The sequence below is a fragment of the Lagenorhynchus albirostris genome, chromosome 7, assembly GCF_949774975.1.
Source record: "Lagenorhynchus albirostris chromosome 7, mLagAlb1.1, whole genome shotgun sequence".
NCBI classification, from domain to species: Eukaryota; Metazoa; Chordata; class Mammalia; order Artiodactyla; family Delphinidae; genus Lagenorhynchus; species Lagenorhynchus albirostris.
This window is the reverse complement of record NC_083101.1, coordinates 99,174,909-99,192,039: the sequence shown is the minus strand read 5'-3', so window position 1 is coordinate 99,192,039 and position 17,131 is coordinate 99,174,909. Positions and strand designations below refer to the sequence as shown.

Genomic DNA, 17,131 nt, shown 5'->3' with positions numbered 1-17,131 from the left:
TGTGAGAATCGCATGCCTAGCACTGTGTCTTGGTGCTTAATAGACGCTTTTGTTATAATTGTAATCATAGCTTAGATATAATATTTAACATGGAAACTTCCAAGCATGCACAAAAGTGGAGACCATAGCTTATTGAATCTCAAAGTGCCTGACTTCAATAATTATCCACCCATGCTGATCTTTCATATACACACCCCATGTCCCCCCGAGATTATCTTGAAACAAATCACAGATATGATGTTATTCATCCATAAATATTAGAATGTGTATCGCTGAAGGATATTCTCTTAAAAGAACTTAAAAGAACTAAAACATTATCAGAACTAATAATTCCTAAATATTATCAAAGATCCAGTTAGTATTCAAATTTTAACTGCTGTGAAATCAGTATCCAAATAAGGTCCCTTTATATTTATTATACCTCTTAATATTTTACTGGAAAAATAATTAAAGCGTGGGAAGAGATTTTGCTGCAAGAATGTCCCTTGCAGTGTTGTTTAGAATGGAGAAAAAGTAAACTAAGTTAATCAGAGGAGATGGGAATTGGCTCCAAAGAAATAGAACATATTTAAATTTAAAACAATACTGTAGGGAATTCCCTGGTGGTCCAGTGGTTAGGACTTGGTGCTTTCACTACCGTAGGCCCAGGTTCAATCCCTGGTCAGGGAACTAAGAGCGGTGTGGCCAAAAAACAAAAACACAACTGTAGAAAGACTATGTAATGAACAGAAAAAGTATTGTTAAGTGAAAGAAGCAGGTTATAAAACAGTATTTATACTTTCTATTTTTGCTAATAAAGTATATATCATATACATCTATTTCTGAATGGTGAGGAAACCAGCAATTTTAATTCTCTCAAATTTTAGAATTAATTCTTCTCGTCTTTCTACAATGATCACGCATGGCTTGTGTAATAAAAAGTTATTTAGGGCTTCCCTGGTGGCGCAGTGGTTGAGAGTCCATCTGCCGACGCAGGGGACGCGGGTTCGTGCCCCGGTCCGGGAAGATCCCACATGCCGCGGAGCGGCTGGGCCCGTGAGCCATGGCCGCTGAGCCTGCGCGTCCGGAGCCTGTGCTCCGCAACGGGAGAGGCCACAACAGTGAGAGGCCCGTGTACCGCAAAAAAAAAAAAAAGTTATTTAAAAAAAAAATGCAGCCAAAGTGCATCTTGGCAGTTGTTTGGTTTCATCCGGAGTTAGTTATATTTGGCTCATCATGCTTTCTTCTTACCATGTGTTTTCTCATGTGATCTGCAGAGAAGTCCTCTGAGGCAAGAGGAGGCAGGAGCTCTGAGAGGGTTTGCGTCTTCACTTGACACTAGCGCCCAGCTCCACGAAAGTGCATTCAGATAGCGACTGTTCTCTGCTTGGGACACATGATCTCATGCGGTCTGTGTGCCATCCTGTGAAGGTGGGAGGTGGGGGTGTGCTGAGACTAGTCTTCCTTTACAGATGGGGAAACTGAGTTGCTGTCCTCAGGTGGGTTGTAGGGCCAGGTGTCGGTCCAGATGTCTGATGCTGGCCATGCCCATGAGATGACACGGTGCATCTCTTTGGAGTTTCAACTTCTCAGTGTAGGTGTGTGAGGAGCGGGACCTACTCACGTTTGGCCAAGGGAGGGCTTAACCCTGCCTCGGTGTAACACCCCACACCGCATTGTGAGGTTCAGGATCTGACCAAACTTGCCCGGGTTCTCCATGCCCATTTAGGGTAGGATTGGCTTCTGCTGTCTTTGCTTTCTGTGAACTGTTCACTTTCTGTCCACTGTCACCTCCTCTAACCTTTGCTGCCGATATCTGCAGCCTCTGAGTCCCTCTCAGGGAGTGTCCCTACACTCAGCTCAGGCCTCCTACGGCTCTCTGAGGCCCTCACCCAGGGCCTGCCTGCTGTGTCTGCTGTGTCTGCACCAAGACCTCCCCACCTTCCACCACGCTGCTGCTTCCACCTTCTCCTCTTGCCTGCGCTCCCCCTGCTCTCTGGAGCTGGTCCTCACTCCTTTTGTGCATCCACATCTGTACCCTCAATTTAGCTGTATACGCCTTGTTCTCTAATTGGGTCTCTAAATGCCCATCTTTTCTCCCCTAAAAGGCAGTGGGCTCTTTGCAGGCAGGCACGGTCAATAATGATGGTGATGATAACAGCTCTGATGCGTGACTGGGCACATCTGGTAGATCAGCCAGAGCTTTGAGATTTACGATGTGATTTCTCATTCAGTGATGACAACAAACCTGTGTTATCATCCCACTTGACAGATGGAGAAACTGAAGCTCTGAGAGGCTGAGTAACTTGTCCAAGGTCACCCAGCTAGAAAGTGACAGAGCAAGAATTTTGACCGTATCTGTCTGACTGCAAAGCCTGTGCGTTTCCACACCGTACATACTCTTTGTCACTGTTGTTTGCTTGACTCAAATTTCCTTGAGTGTTATTCATGGTGGCATGCTCAGGGTCCTCATTTCTGGGTGGCAGAAAAGCTTCCTGTTGTTAAGACAGCAGATAGGAATCTCTCTGGTCAAGATATTCAGGGCTTGGCTTCTCTGAGCCCAGGTGGTTGGCTGGGATGAGAACACTCCAAGCTCTGTGTGTCCCTCCCACCCCCACTTTCTTGCCTCTGCTCTTCCTTCACTGCCCCACAACTTCTTTCTCTTGTTTTTTTTTCCCCCCTGGGGAATTTAAGTAGCCAGACATTCTCCCTTGACTATCAGGGGGCCCTGGAGCTGCAGGTCTGATATCTCTTGACTGAGTTGGTAAGAAAATGGAGCCACAGATCAGCAAAAGGCCCTGAGGAGAGAATCCAGACTGTAGGCAGAACCCCCCTCCTGCCCGCCTGCAGCTCACATACCCCATGTGAACCCTTCCCCTTCACAGCCCCCCTTCCCATCCGCCAATCAGAATCCTTGCTTTGGAGCTCCTGAGCCCTTAGGCTAAGCCCCACCCCTCTCCCAGCATCCTGAAGTTTAGGGGCTGCCTTCAAGTGAGAGATTTCCAAGCAGGGGTGTGCTGGAGGGACTTCTTCTGAGGGCAGCTTGTCCTGGAAGAATGGGGGAAAGGTGCTCACTGCCACTGTCTCCAAGGACATCGGTGTAGCTCCCTGGGAGACCCTCTGCCCTTTCCCCCTCCCACCAGCCCAGGCGAGCAGGGACCAAGCTTGCTTATTGTCACCTGACGCTGGGCAGCCACTGATCCCATTGGTGGAGCCAGATTCGGTCTGGCTCTCTCGTTCTTTCTCGCCTTCTCTGCCTCTCTCTCCTCCACGCCGCTGCTTTGATTTCGCTCGTTTCTCTCCTGGCGCTCGGCTGGGAACATCGCCTCTCGGGGGGCAGCAGCGTTGTGCTGCAGAGCCAGGGAGGAGCTGCCTGCGGGGCATGGAAGAAGCCTCCTTGGCAGCTGAGAGAGGAGCCAGGGGAGCGAGAGAGCGCTGCCGCCTTTGACCCAGGCATCCAGCTGCTGCCCCTCAGCCTGGGGAGACTGTCCACGCAGAGGTCTCTCCCCTCCCTCCCTTCCAGATCTTCCTCTGCAGAGCCCGGTGGAGCCAGGTGAGTGTCCTTCCTCCCCAGAGCATTGATCCAGCTGTCAATCCCGAGAGGGACTTGGGTGGCCAGGGACTAGGGGGCGCCAGGGTCCTGCCACTGCCCGAGGTGCCCACCTGGATAGCCGGGGCTGACGACCTTGTCCCCTTTCCCCCAGGCCCTTGGCAAAGGGGTTCACAGCTGGATCCAGTCCCTGGGGCACCACAGTCAGCCCGTGACCATTCTGCTGCAGTCAGAGATGCCAACAGGGACAGCGGGGTGGGGGGATGCGTCCCCTCTGGCGTGTGGTGGCTGTTCTGAGTGGGCATGGTCCGGGGGTATCGGCGTGTTCAGCAAGAGTACCTGCTTGCCGGGGAAGTGGAGGCTTGCTTGCGTACATAGTTCTGTCTGCCTGCACTTATGCTCACGCGTGGTGGGTCTGGGAACATACATGTACATGTGAGGTCCGTGGGGGGGGATCAGTTATCTGAGCAGCCTGGGGGCTGTGTGGGCGGGGGTTGGTGTGAGGCAGTATATTTATGGTGTGGACATCTCACTTGTCACGCGTGTGGGAGTTCATTTTGTTGGGGGGCTGACTGCATGCGACCAGAGGGTTTCTACGTGGGGAGGCACAACTCCAGAGCAGAAGGGGGATGGAGGTGGGGAGAGCGGGCAGAAGCCTCTGTCCGTGGGCAGGCCCGCGTGCGTAGGTGCGCAAACCTGTTGGCATGTGAAGGATCAGGGCTGGCGGAGCCTGGCGGAGACAAACGTGTTTTCAAAGTCTGTGGCTTTGAGCCTGGAGGAGCCGTGAGAGAGAACGCCAGCATATGGGCAGAGGTTGACGTGGATGCGAATGCACACATGTGTGCAGGCAGGCGGAGGGGTAGCGTGCCTCTGTGGAGGCGGCACTCATGCATGTTGGTGCCTGTGGCCTCCTTTCTTCCCCAAATATGGCTTGTGGGAAGGCGTGTGTGCCTACGTGTGTGTGTGAGAGCCTGCGGACGTGAACATGCGTGGGTCTGTGTGGAGGTGACAGCTTGTGGAGGGACAACTGTGGGACATTCTTAGAACGTGGAAGGTGGCGGAGGGTACCTGAGTGCGTAGGTGAGTGTGTGGGACGAGGATGTCTGAGGAGGCGTGTGCAGCCGTGTGTGGCAGGTGTGGGTGGGCATACCCAGTGCATCTGTGTGCGTGCGTGTGTGCCTGCCTGTGTGTGGGTGTGTAAATGCTTGTCTTGGGGTGGATTACACGGGACCGTGGGTGTTTCTCAGGTGCTGTCTCAGCCTGTCCCTCAAACCCTGCCCTTCTCCATCATCAGGGCTTGGAGACCCGGGTGCACGCCCATCCTTGGTCCACTCGGCTTCATTGTTCTCCCAGTGTCACTCACTGCCTCCCCCCAAGCTAGCATGGGGAAGTGATCTGAGCTCTCCTAGAACTGGAGAGAGGAAAGGAGGAGCCAGGTCCTGGAGACCCCTGCCACCAAACACGGCTGCCCCTGCTGCCCCTGCCTCTAAGAAGACTGAGGAGTACGGGGACAGGAATAGGTGTCTACCCACAGGCTAGGCGTAGACTGTGTCCCATGAGGGTGGGAGGTGGCCACTCAGGCCCTCTGGGGTGGCTGTGTGTCTGTGTTGGTGTGCGTGGGTGCATGTGTGTGTGTGTGTGCATGTGGGGGGCACACATGTGTCTCCCGGGGGGAGCTCCTCACTGGGAGCCCGAGGGATGGCAACTCCCCCCCTGCTCCACACCTGTCCCCAGGAATTACCAGCTGGTTTATTATCATACAGTTGTTTCTAGACACTGATTCCATTCTGTTTGATTTCGGGGTGGACCTGGTAGCACCCCTGTGCTTATTCACCATAGGATTCCCCATGCGCGAAGCCACTGGCATTTGGCTGAATTTCACAACAGGCAGGCACACACTTTAGGGTGGGAAGCTAAGATGAAACAAGGATTCAGGTGACATCCTGGGACAGGTGAGGGCCATCACCCATATCCTGCTCCCTGTGCCTGCCGCCCAGGCAGCCCAGAGATGCCAGTCTCCGGAGCAGGCTTAACTGACAGGAAAGTGTGGGTTGGACCTTCTGGGAGCTATAAATAGAACTACCTGCTTTCGAAGGCACAAGGTGCCCTCACCCTTAGCGCCTGGGTGAGGAAGAGGGCAGGGGGAGAAAAGGAGATGACACTCCAGAAATCTGAGGTGTGCTGGGCTGAGCTTGAGGCAGGCATGAGCTCTATGGGGTAATGAGCACACGCCCCAGGACAGAGTCCAACCACATTCACCTTCTTGTCCCAGAGACAGTCACTTCCCCTTCCTCTCACTCCCCACCCTGTCCCCCGGAGCTCCCGTGAGCCAGGCCAAAGTCAAGGCCAGAGTCAGCTCGTCCTATAGCTAAAGCACAGTTGAGAGTAATGGTGGTGTGGTCCTTTCCCACCTGGAACAGCAGCCAGGGCTAGAAGCTAAGGAGTGAGAGAGGGAGGTGAGAGAAAAAGCAATTCCTTGAAAGGGAAGGATGGAAGGAGGAAAAATAAATAGCGGTAAAACCACGTGCACCTGTGCACACACACACCACATGTGTCACACACACACACACACACACAAGGGGACACAACCTTAGCTTCGTGATAAAGAGCTTGGGCCCTGGAATCAGACAGACCTGAGTTCAAATCATTTTGCAGCTGTGTGACCTTCGACATCTTAGTACCACCCCCCACCCCACCGACCTCAGCTACTTCATCTGTAAAATGGGGATAATCATAGTACCTACCTATTGTGAGGCTTGCATGAGATGACGTTTGTGAAATTATTAGCACATAGCTGGCCTGCAAGAGATGTAAAGGTAAAAACTAGTAATTTAAGAGTCAAGCGACAGAGGATCTGCTGAAAGAAAAAGAACGAGAGTTGAAATGTTACAGGTGGAAGAGAACCGTGGCCCCACTGTCCCCTCCCACCACCAGTGGATTCACGCCATCTCGGTGGCACTCGTACTCCCAGCCCCGAGTTGTGGTGGCCCTTGCTGAGTCACCCCCAGGGAGGAGGGGCCTGAACCCAAGAGCCCTGGCATCCTGGGCCTCTTGGCTGCCAGAGCCCCCTGCCTGCCTCACCCTCACACCCTGCTCCCGGTGGGGGCTTCCTGCCACTCCTCACCGCCTGGCACTGCTCTCTCCACCCCACCCCTTTCTCTTTTCACGCCTGCTGGCTGAGGGCCCCCCTCCTTGGCTCCATCTGCTGCAAATCTGTCCTGCCCCACGTTTGAAGCATTCCCACTGCCTCCGCCACCTGTCAGGTGCCATCTGCTCTGCAGACACCTCCCAGGAGAGCCAAGAGCCCCCGAGGGGGCCACCCCAGCCCACCTTCGGCCCCACCCCTCCAGTCCTCCTCGTGCTATCTTTCCATCAGATCTGATGAGGCAGGTGCAATCGATGGCTCCTCAAGGTTCCACCTTGCAAGTGATGTTGGGAGCAAGATGTTCTAGAAGATTCCGTGGCAGGGAGGGAGGTGCTGAGTCTTCCTCTCTCCTCAGTCCACACAGAAGCCAAACCAGTGGGGAGCATGGAGCTGCTGTCCACGCCCCACAGCATCGAGGTCAGCAACATCACCTGTGACTCCTTTCGCATCTCCTGGACCATGGAGAACAGTGACCTGGAGAGGGTCACCCACTACTTCATTGACCTGAACAAGAAAGAGAATAAGAACTCCAACAAGTTCAAGCACCGGGTGAGTGCAGGGTGCCCAGAGCGCCTCCTCCGAGCCCCTGCTCTTGAAGGGGGCAGGATAACAGAACGCCTAGAGGGGAGAGTTGGGAGTCAGAGAGGCCCGACTCCAGTCCAGCTCTTACTGTGTAATCTTGGGCAAGTTGTTTAACCTCTCTCCTCCACTGGTAAAAAGGGAATAATAATAATGCCAGCTTGGGAGAGGCTTCATTGAGGTAATTGTCTGCGTGGTATTTGGCTTCGGCCCAGCACACGGCAAACACCATCATCGGCATCACGACCGGACCTTCACATGGGATGGGAAAACCCAGGGTGCGGCCACAGATGCCACACCTGGGGATGGCGTCTCAGGGGTCCGACAAAGCCCCCGACTAAGAAAGCAGCCTTATTGTTGACCGGGTGGGCAACGTGGGCCACGAACAGGGTTGTGCCCGTTTGCTTGGTCCTCAGGCCCCTGTGATCCTCTGTGTCCCCGACCCTCTGGCCTATTCTTTGCTGGGTTTAGAAGAGGGATGGCGAGTCCTGCACTGGCTGGGATGTCCTTCCCCTGGGTTAGAACCGGCGTGGGGGCGGGTGGGAGGAAGGCTCCCATCTTCTCAAGCTGGCAGAGAGGCAGGGGGAAGAGTGAGGTGGGAAGAGCTGGTTCCCACGACGACCGCATCGTGTGGGTTACTCGCCTTCTCTCTCTTTGGAACTGGCTTTCCAATCTGGGTGTCTTTTGGCAGGCCAGTTGCCACGGTGACGTGACTGTTCAACACCACCCCCTTAACCCTCCCCCCCAAAGAAGAAGGCATATTTTCCCTTCCTCCCTGGCTTCTCAGCATTTGCCGTTGCCGTGGAGACAGCACTGCAGTGTGCAGAGCTCTCGAAGTCTCCCTCGGAAAAGAAGGTCTCGCCGCCCTCAACTTTGCAGGCCTCCACCCCAGTGGTCTTTCTCCTCAGTTCCCAAGAGAACGGGCATCGGGGGTTAAGGGGGTGGAGGCCAGGGAGTGTCTGTATGGCCTTCCCAATGGCCACTGCTTGCTTCTGCGGGAAAATGGTGGCCAGGGCACCAAGCCATTGAATCCCCGAGGCTCTGGCTCTCCTCAGCAGGAAGGCGGCCATCTGGGGGAGTGGGAGGTCTGGGGGAATGCCAAGAGTGGACGTGACCCCCAATCTGACTCTAGGCTCTCTGTCCGCGCCCCATTTCTCAGGATGTCCCCACCAAGCTCGTGGCCAAGGCTGTGCCGCTGCCCATGACGGTGAGAGGCCACTGGTTCCTGAGCCCCCGCACGGAGTACAGTGTGGCAGTGCAGACCGCCGTGAAGCAGAGCGACGGGGAGTACCTCGTGTCTGGCTGGAGCGAGACGGTCGAGTTCTGCACTGGGGGTGAGGCCCTGCTGTCCGGCTGCTTTGGCACATCTGGTTTAGTAATGGTCAGGAGGGGACTTCCTCTTAACCCGGCATGCACTTAGGAACACCTGCTGTACGCAGGCACCATGCTTCGGTCAACGGGGAGACACCCATGGATGAGACCCACCCATGCCCCCGCAAAGCCTGCAGTCTGATGCAGGAGGCAGATGCGAGCACTGCTAATTACGTTGACAATACCTCTTCCAGAAAGGGATGGAGTTACTTTTCTGGCTTGGGGCAAGCATAAGTGGGGGAAAATACACATAACATAAATTTGCCACCTTAACCATTTTTCAGTCCAGTAGCGTTAAGTACATTCACATTGGTGTGCCATCCATCTCCAGAACTTTTTCATCTTCCCGAACTGCAACTCTATGCCCCTTAAACAACAACTTCCCGTTCCCCTCTCATTCCACGCCCTGGCAACCACCCTTCCACTTTCTGTCTCTGTAAATTTGACTACTCTCGGTACCGCGTGTGAGGAGAATCACACGGTATTCGCCCTCCTGTGATTGGCTTATTCATTTAGCATCATGTCCTCAAGGTTCATCCATGTTACAGCATGTGTCAGCATTTCTTTCCTTTTTAAGGCTGAATAACACTCCATTGTGTGGATGGACCATGTTTTGTTTATTGATCATTGGTTGCTGGACACTTTGTAGGACAATCACATTTTGTTTGTCTTGAGCCTCCACGTAGGCTGGGAAAACCATCCCACAAACTCACCTATTACCTTGCAAATTCCAACATGAACAAATACTGGGCTTCTGCGTACTTGCTCACTGATGACCCAGGATCGGCCCCATGATATTCCATTCTTTTGGTGCCCACGGTGAGAACTGCTCCAGATCTCCCTCTGTCACAAGGAAGGGGCATGGACATCCTTAGCCCCAGGCCTCGGAGGCTGCTGACTCCATCCTCTGCCAAAGTCTGTGCCCCAAGTCTCCTTGACCTGCCTTTCTCTTTTGACTGGTGTTTTTTTCTTAGCTCAGCTGCAAAACGCCACTCTCTGGAGGTGCTCCTACACCTTGCAGGGAAAGCCTCTTGGTTTACCCCAGAACTCTACATGTAGTGGGAGGTCATGCAAACTGGGGAGCTGGGGATGGCTGCAATTCAGTTCCTCCTCCTTTGGTCAAACCCAGCACCCTGGCCAGGGCTGCATCAGCAAGGAGGAAAGGGCACCTCTTCCTACTTTGTTCAAAGGCACCGTCTAGGCTAGCAGCAGCCCTGCCTGGGCTCCATGGCCCCAGCCTCTGGCCCTGGCCCAGGGAGTCCAATTTGACTATGCTGTTTCCAACCTTCCCCCTTTCTCATGGGATGCCCCAGACCCTGGTCTGCCTAAATATTCACCTTGGTTCTCTGCAGTTTCCTCCTGACTCTCCACCTGAAATTACAACTGGCTTCCATGCGGTGGTGTGGGCAGCCTCCTAGCTGGTGGATTTGAGGGGCTCTCCCCAAAGGACCTCAGATTGTCTCCTCTCAGCCTTTTGCCTCTTGGTCCTCTTTTCACACGAGGATGGTCTGGGATCATAGCCTCTGGGGCCCTCGCTGTACATGACTGTATAAACTGGGCAGCCCTCTGCCCTTTTCTGACGCAGAGCCCTGAGCCTCTGGCAACAGGGCCCAGAGGTGACAAGGAGAGACAGCATCCAGCTGCTCATGTTCCCAGCCAGGCCAAGTGGTCTGTTCCTAACTGGTCCAAGGTGCTGCGACTGTCTGGTCTCCCCTGCGCCCTGACGACAGAGGTGGGCCAGCGTTCACGGTACGCAGTGGGTGATCCGTGGGGCAGGCTGCGATCCCCCGCTTGGCCCTCGACTGACCCACCTGGACTCTTGCAGATTACGCCAAGGAGCACCTGGCCCAGTTGCAGGAGAAGGCCGAGCAGATCGCAGGCCGCATGCTCCGCTTCTCCGTCTTCTACCGCAACCATCACAAGGAGTACTTCCAGCACGCCAGGTACGCCTGGGTCTCACCTTCCTGCCCTGGATCTGCCCTCCGCCCCGGCCGTCTGACGTCACCCCCACCCTGTTAGTTGCCAGACCCTCCCCTGGAGTCCTCACCACCCTCATAACCCAGGCTGGATCTGGGGGGGATGTTAGGCTCCAGGGAAGGAGAGGGCTCTCAGGATGGGGCTGCCTGGGGCACCACGCTAACAGTCATGAGTGGACGATGTCCTGGCTTTGATCCTCCTTTTGGAGAGTTCCTTTCATTGGGTTCTAGGGCTGCAGGTCAGCTGTCCCTCCAATTCAGGCCCTGGGTCCCAAGGGAGGTGGTGAGGGGAATACAGAGTGAGAGGATTCTCAATACGAAGGGCTGTGGTCTTCCTACTGCGCACTGGGAAACCTGGAGGCTCCGGGGAAGGGTCTCAGGGCGCCCTTTAAGGTGGTGCCGAGGGACTGGAGAGGAAATCAGAGGATGAGGCTTGCTGAGCCCCGCACCTGTCACCCAACCAGAGAGGCTTCAATTTAATTGCTTCTGGCAAACCTCAGAGTCTATCGGGAAGTACAGACAGATGGAATATAACAAGTATGTGTGATTGCTGAGTAAAGTTCAGTGTCCTGCACGTGGTAGGCAGTCAAAATTTTGTTGAATGTAAGTGCTTGCTGTTCCTGGAAGGTTTTGGAGAGGAGGGGACACCTGAGGGATGATTAGAAGTTTGCCAGGCCAGGTGGGAAAATGTGGGAGGGGCAGCCCAGGCAGAGGGGAGTGCACTGCAAAGGCACAGAGGCAGGAAAGACCTGGGGTGGGGTTCCCGCTGGAGGATGTTACCTGTTACCTGTGCGTTTGGGGGTGTTGGGAGGTGGGGCCCGAAAGAACAGATCTTTATGGTGTTGCTTTTTGTGCAAGTCCCATCAAAGGGTTGTAAGCTGGGGAGTGGTGCGTTCAGATCTCTCCTCCGTGAAGAGGTGGGCTGGATCAGCCCGTCTCTGGGGCCCTCCCTTCTCTTGCATTCTGGAATGTTCTATTTGTGACTGGTGGAGGCGGTAGCTGGTGGGAGAGCTGGGAGCTGGGCTGACACCCTTCAAGGTCGCATATAGCAGCCAAGCCTCAGTCCAGCTAACCAACGGCATTTTCTCTTCCCCTGGGCCTTTCCCCCCGCCCGGGGTGGGCAGGACCCACTGCGGGAACATGCTGCAGCCCTACCTGAAGGATAACAGTGGCAGCCACGGCTCCCCGACCAGCGGCATGCTCCACGGGGTCTTCTTCAGCTGCAACACGGAGTTCAACACAGGCCAGCCCCCGCAGGACTCCCCCTACGGCCGCTGGCGCTTCCAGATCCCTGCCCAGCGCCTTTTCAACCCCAGCACCAACCTCTACTTTGCGGACTTCTACTGTATGTACACGGCCTACCACTATGCCATCCTGGTGCTGGCCCCCAAGGGTTCCCTGGGGGATCGCTTCTGCCGTGACCGCCTGCCCCTCCTGGACATTGCCTGCAACAAGTTCCTGACCTGCAGCGTGGAGGATGGGGAGCTGGTCTTCCGCCACGCCCAGGACCTCATCCTGGAGATCATCTACACCGAGCCTGTCGACCTGTCCCTGGGCACCCTGGGGGAGATCAGCGGGCACCAGCTCATGAGCCTGTCCACTGCTGACGCCAAGAAAGACCCCAGCTGCAAGACCTGCAACATCAGCGTGGGCCGCTAGGGACTTCTGGGGAGCTGGGGGGCTAGGGAGAGATGGCAGGCAGGGTGGTGATGGGTGGCATAGGTGCAGGGAGCTGGCTTTCTCTCCCCTGCCGCCCTGCTCCCTCCATGCCATCCATCTCCCTCTTCCCTTCCCTTCCCTTCCCCAGGGTATTGGAGGCAACGGAGGGTGGTCCCTTGGTAGGCATGGCCCACCCATGCCTGGTGGGGCTGGGAAGGCTTCTTAGCCTCAGCAGGTTGGTGGGGAGTGGGGGGGCGGGTGGATTTCTAGAGACTTCCCCTTTCCTCTGGTTTCCCTGCCCTGCTGTTTCTTGCCTCATCCCAGGCCTCCATCTCAGGAGACCTGCCGCCTAGGGCTCTCCCGGGGAAGCCTTCCCTTCCAAGGCCCACCTGTAGCTTGCCTGCCTCCGGAGGTGAGCCGAGAGCTGTGGGCGTGCTCTTCCTCAGCCCCACCCCCTCCCGCTCAGGGCCAATCACAGAATGCCCCTCCCCGTGAGTCGGGCCTGGGGGCTTCCCACCGCAGGCCCGACCCTCTCCCTCTATAAATAGTCTCCTGCACCGCTGTGACCCCCCCGCCCCCATCCCGCCCCCATCCCCCCCTCCCTGCTTCTTACCCCGAGGCACCCTCTTCCTGCACGGGGAGGGCTGTGCCTCCCCTTCTCCACCTGCCCTCTAGAAAAGGGCCCTCTTTTTCTCTTAGCTTCGGGGGCACCTGGCTGCTGGTGTTTCCCCTTCTTCCGTCTGGAGATGGTGTAAATCCCGGCGTACTTTCTCCCTTGCTCAGAGTGCTGGGTCTGCAAGGGCAGCCGCTGGGGTCGAGGAGGGGGCAAGAGACCCCTGAGACCCGGAGGGACCCCTTCCTCAGCCGGGAGTGGGCGGCCTCACGCCGGGGGGACCCGGCGTGGAACTGGAAGTGAGGGCGTTCCCCCAGAGCCCTGGCACCCCGCCTGGCTGCGCGCTTGCTCGCTCGCTCTGCCGCGGCGCCGCCACTGCCCTGTGCCTGTGTGTCATCTGGACTGTGGCTTCCCTGCCCCGCGCCCCCTCGCGCCCCCGCCCACTGGCCCTGTCGGGTACCCACCGAGAAGCTAGCCCATTGGCGGAGAGGCCCTTCCCTGGGGAGTTCTTGGTGAGGTCTTTCTTGGGCCACTCAACGTCTTCACCTCTTTCCTACTTTTGTACGGGTCATGGGAGTGGTGAGAGTGGACCCTGGGGACAAGCAGACTGCGTGGGGTGACGGGGAGAGGTGTCAGTTGAGGCAGGCAGCTGTTTGGGGGATGCCAGAGGTGATGTCAGGTGGTGGGAAGCAGCCCGCAAGGTGACAGACGGATTTCTGCGATGAAGGACAGAAGTGGGCAGCAGGCCGACAAGGCCATGTCTCAGTGAGTGGGCAGACAGGACAGCTGGTTGCCTCCTCTGTAGCCGCAGGGGGTGGTGCGGTCAGCTGTCTCCGTGGCATGGCTCAGGGCTGGGGGCCGTGGGAGATGCATGGAGGAGAGGACGTGGGCCCCAGGCCCTTTCCCCTCTGCTGAGGGCAGCGGAAAAGGCCCGCTGCCCTCCCCTGGCCTCGTGTTTGCCCTGGGCTGGGGGCACACCCGCCTGTGTGCTGTGCTTGCGACGTGCATCAATAAACCCCCATGGCCTGAGAGCCCCGCCTCTCCTTGGGCTCTGGGAGGGGTGGGGTGGGCAGGCTGTATAGTCACAGAAGAGCTCCAATGAGGATGCCCCCCAGGACAGGCCACCTGGAACCATCAAGGTTGTTCCACATCTCACTGTGAGAGGCAGGGCTCCGAAAGCAGAGCCACATCTCCAGCTTGGAAAGGACTTTGGAGGTCAATTTGGCACTACCATGCACTCTGCAGATGGGGAAACTGAGGCCTCCTAGGGGACAACCTGTAGCAATCTGGAGGCCTAGCCGAGGTCCACAGGCCCCCTGTTTGGAGCCCTTCCCACTGCAGCAGCCTACCACTGCATCAGACTCAGATGTCACTGAATTTCCCTCCCCCAGAGCCCGAGTGTCCGCTCCCCAGCAGGGCTCCTCGTTTGCAGATCTGAGTCACCTCTGCGTCTATTATTATGGACTTATTAAAATGATCCTCTGCTGGAGTGGAAAAGCTCCGGAAAAAACAGAGTCACCTCCCTGACACTGCCTGGCTCAGGGCCAAATGAACATGTGTCATCCAAAGCTTGGGGCACAGCCTCCTTGCACTAGGAAGGAAAGCTGAAGGTCAAATGCCACTTCCTGAGGGCCTACTACGTGCCAGGCATCCAGCCAGGTGCCTTCACGCACATCAGCTCCTTTAGTCTTCGCAATGTCCCTGCACCGTATGATTCCCATTTAACAGATGAAGAAACTGAGGCACAAAGAGGTTAAAAGGCTTGCCCGTGTCTTACAGCCAGTAGGCAACAATATCCAGGATTTGATTCAGAAGCTAGAATCCTTCCAGTTCACTGCCCTGTCTCCCCAGTGTATGCCAGGGACCACCTGGGACAGTAAGACAGGGGCGGGTCAGGTCTCAGACACAGTGGCCCACCCCAGGGTCTCCTCAGAGCTTCTGGGGGGCCATGGCCATGCCTAGTTCCCGAATAACACCAGGGGGGGCTGTGGAGCCAAAAATGCCAAGGAAGCTTATTTTGAAGGAGTAGTGGGGAATATTTGGAGTCCAGGACTCTAAGGATGGGGGGTGACCTCCAGGGTCCATCCTTCCGCCTCTGGGCAGGACCACCCCCCAGCACCAGCTGAGGGGTTTTCAGAGTCCCCCAGAGGCACAGGCTTCAATCTTCCTTTTGCAAAACCCTTCTGGGTTTCTTAGGAGGAGAGATTGGCTCCCAGGGTCCTCTTAGTGGGGGACAAAGGAGCCAGTTGAGGTGGGGGGGGCGCTGCATACAGGTTTCCTCCAGAGAGCCTGCCCCTCCTTCCTCTCTCCAGATGGCCGCTCTCCGGCACTCGGCCAGCCCTGGGCAGCTCCAGGCACCTGTCAGATAGAGCTGGGTCAGGGCATCTGCCAGAGTCCGCCCCAGGGTCCTTTCTGGCCTGTGTCCCTCTAATCTGACTTGGCGGAGGGAGAGAGGTCTATGTGTGCATAAACACACACACACACACACACACACACACACACACACACACACACACACACGCACACCCGCCTCCCTGGGCTGGATATGGAAGACAGCTTTGGCGGCCACAGAGAGCTGCAAGGTAAGGGACAACCTTGGGCTGCAGCTGCCAGTCCAGCAGAGGGGCCCCGAGTTAGCTAGTGCAGACAGGGAGGGAAAATGAGGTGGTGGCCACCAAGGGGCACTTCCAGGTTACAGTGGGATATTTTGCTGTGCAGACACAAACACAGACACACCCAATATATAGGCACAGCCTCATACACTCATACCTCACTCACACACACACACACGCACGCACGCACGCACGCACACACACACCCATACCTCCCTATCCATTCCTTTCCTTCTGGGACAGCATCTTTCTTTTAATCCTGGCTGGATGACAGCCCCCCACCCCCCGCAAGGAAGTGGGAAGGAAGGTGCCAGTTCTGAGGACCCTCACAGTTTCATTTGGCTTCAATATATGTCTCTTCTCCATGTTAGGAAAAGAGGTGGCCAAGGTCCCAAGGAAAGGGACGAGGAGGGACCATTCCCCGAAATGGAGGGAGGCCTTCAGGAAGCTGAGCTGAGGTGATTGGCCATAAAACAGCTTGGCCACAGCATCTGGAAGAGATTGGAACCAGATGTTCCTGGGATGGGGGAGGGGAGGGCTGGGAGGCTGGGAGGGGGCTGCAGCAGGAGAAGCAGGCTGGTCAGTGAGGGGGTGGGCCTTCTGACTCTCGGGGGAAAACATCTGGCCTCCTTCTCCCCTCCTTACTCCTCTCCCCAAGTCAGGCACTACTATTTTTGCAAACTGGGGCAGCAAATCTTTTCACATATTCTAGAATCAGCTTTGTGTGTAGGGACAGTCAAGCACAGGGTGTGACTTGGGAGGTGCCCAGAAAGGCTACCAGCTAGCCAGAAATATGTCCCCCGCTGCCCCGCAAGCCCCGCCTTGCTGTGGGTTAAGCATTGCCCTCTCTGGCACATGTAGTTCTGCGCTAAACTCCTAACGCACGACTGGAAACTGGTGAACCCAGAAGTTTCCTTTTAGCATAGGAAGAGCTTCATCCAGGAACTGGAGAATTGTTTGGCAGATGACAGGAAAAGAAGGCCCATTTACAGAGAGCTTATTATCCAGGCGCTGTGACAGGCTCCCTCCAAAGTCTATCTCTTCCTTTCTTGAAACACTGTGCTATCATCCTCTGTATCTAGATGAAGAAACCAAGGTTCAGAGCAGTTAATTGACTCACCAAGGGGCATGGAGCCACCAAATGGGAAAGCTTGTATTCAAAACCGGCTATGTTTTTATCTATTTAAAATTTTTTTGGCCGTGCCGCGCAGCATGTGGGATCTTAGTTCCCCTACCAGGGATCGAACCCGTGCCCCCTGCAGTGGAAGCGCGGAGCCTTAACCACCGGACCGCCAGGGAAGCCCCAAACTGGCTGTGTTGCATTCAAGCTTATAACCTTCTCACGACCTACTGAGAAGAATGTGGGGTAAGGGAGAGGGGGAGGGATAAAAAGGAGTGAGGGGGCAGTGCAGGGCATCCAACCTTCTTTCTTTTACAGTTGAGCCAACAGTTGGCCCTGGAAGCCCCCAGCTGCCTCAGGAGCGTGGCCCTGCCCTCTGGCTCTTGGAGACTAGACCCCGACAGGAAGCATTGCTGGGGAAAGGTGATAGGCTGGGGAGCAGAGGCCCAGGGAGGGGACAGTTGGTCAATGTCATAGGGCGAAGCAAGGCAGAGCCAGGTCTCCTGACCGCCAGGCCAGGGCTGGTG

The 17,131-nt window shown here is 56.0% G+C and overlaps 1 protein-coding gene across 1 annotated transcript; it reads left to right on the top strand.

Moving 5' to 3' along the window:
* Positions 1-7,058: 7,058 nt before the first annotated feature.
* On the top strand, positions 7,059-12,259 carry PHYHIP (phytanoyl-CoA 2-hydroxylase interacting protein). Its single transcript, XM_060153583.1, has 4 exons — positions 7,059-7,223; positions 8,413-8,587; positions 10,450-10,567; positions 11,725-12,259. Exons 1-4 carry the CDS (start codon positions 7,059-7,061, stop codon positions 12,257-12,259), a joined length of 993 nt encoding a protein of 330 aa, XP_060009566.1.
* Positions 12,260-17,131: the final 4,872 nt, after the last annotated feature.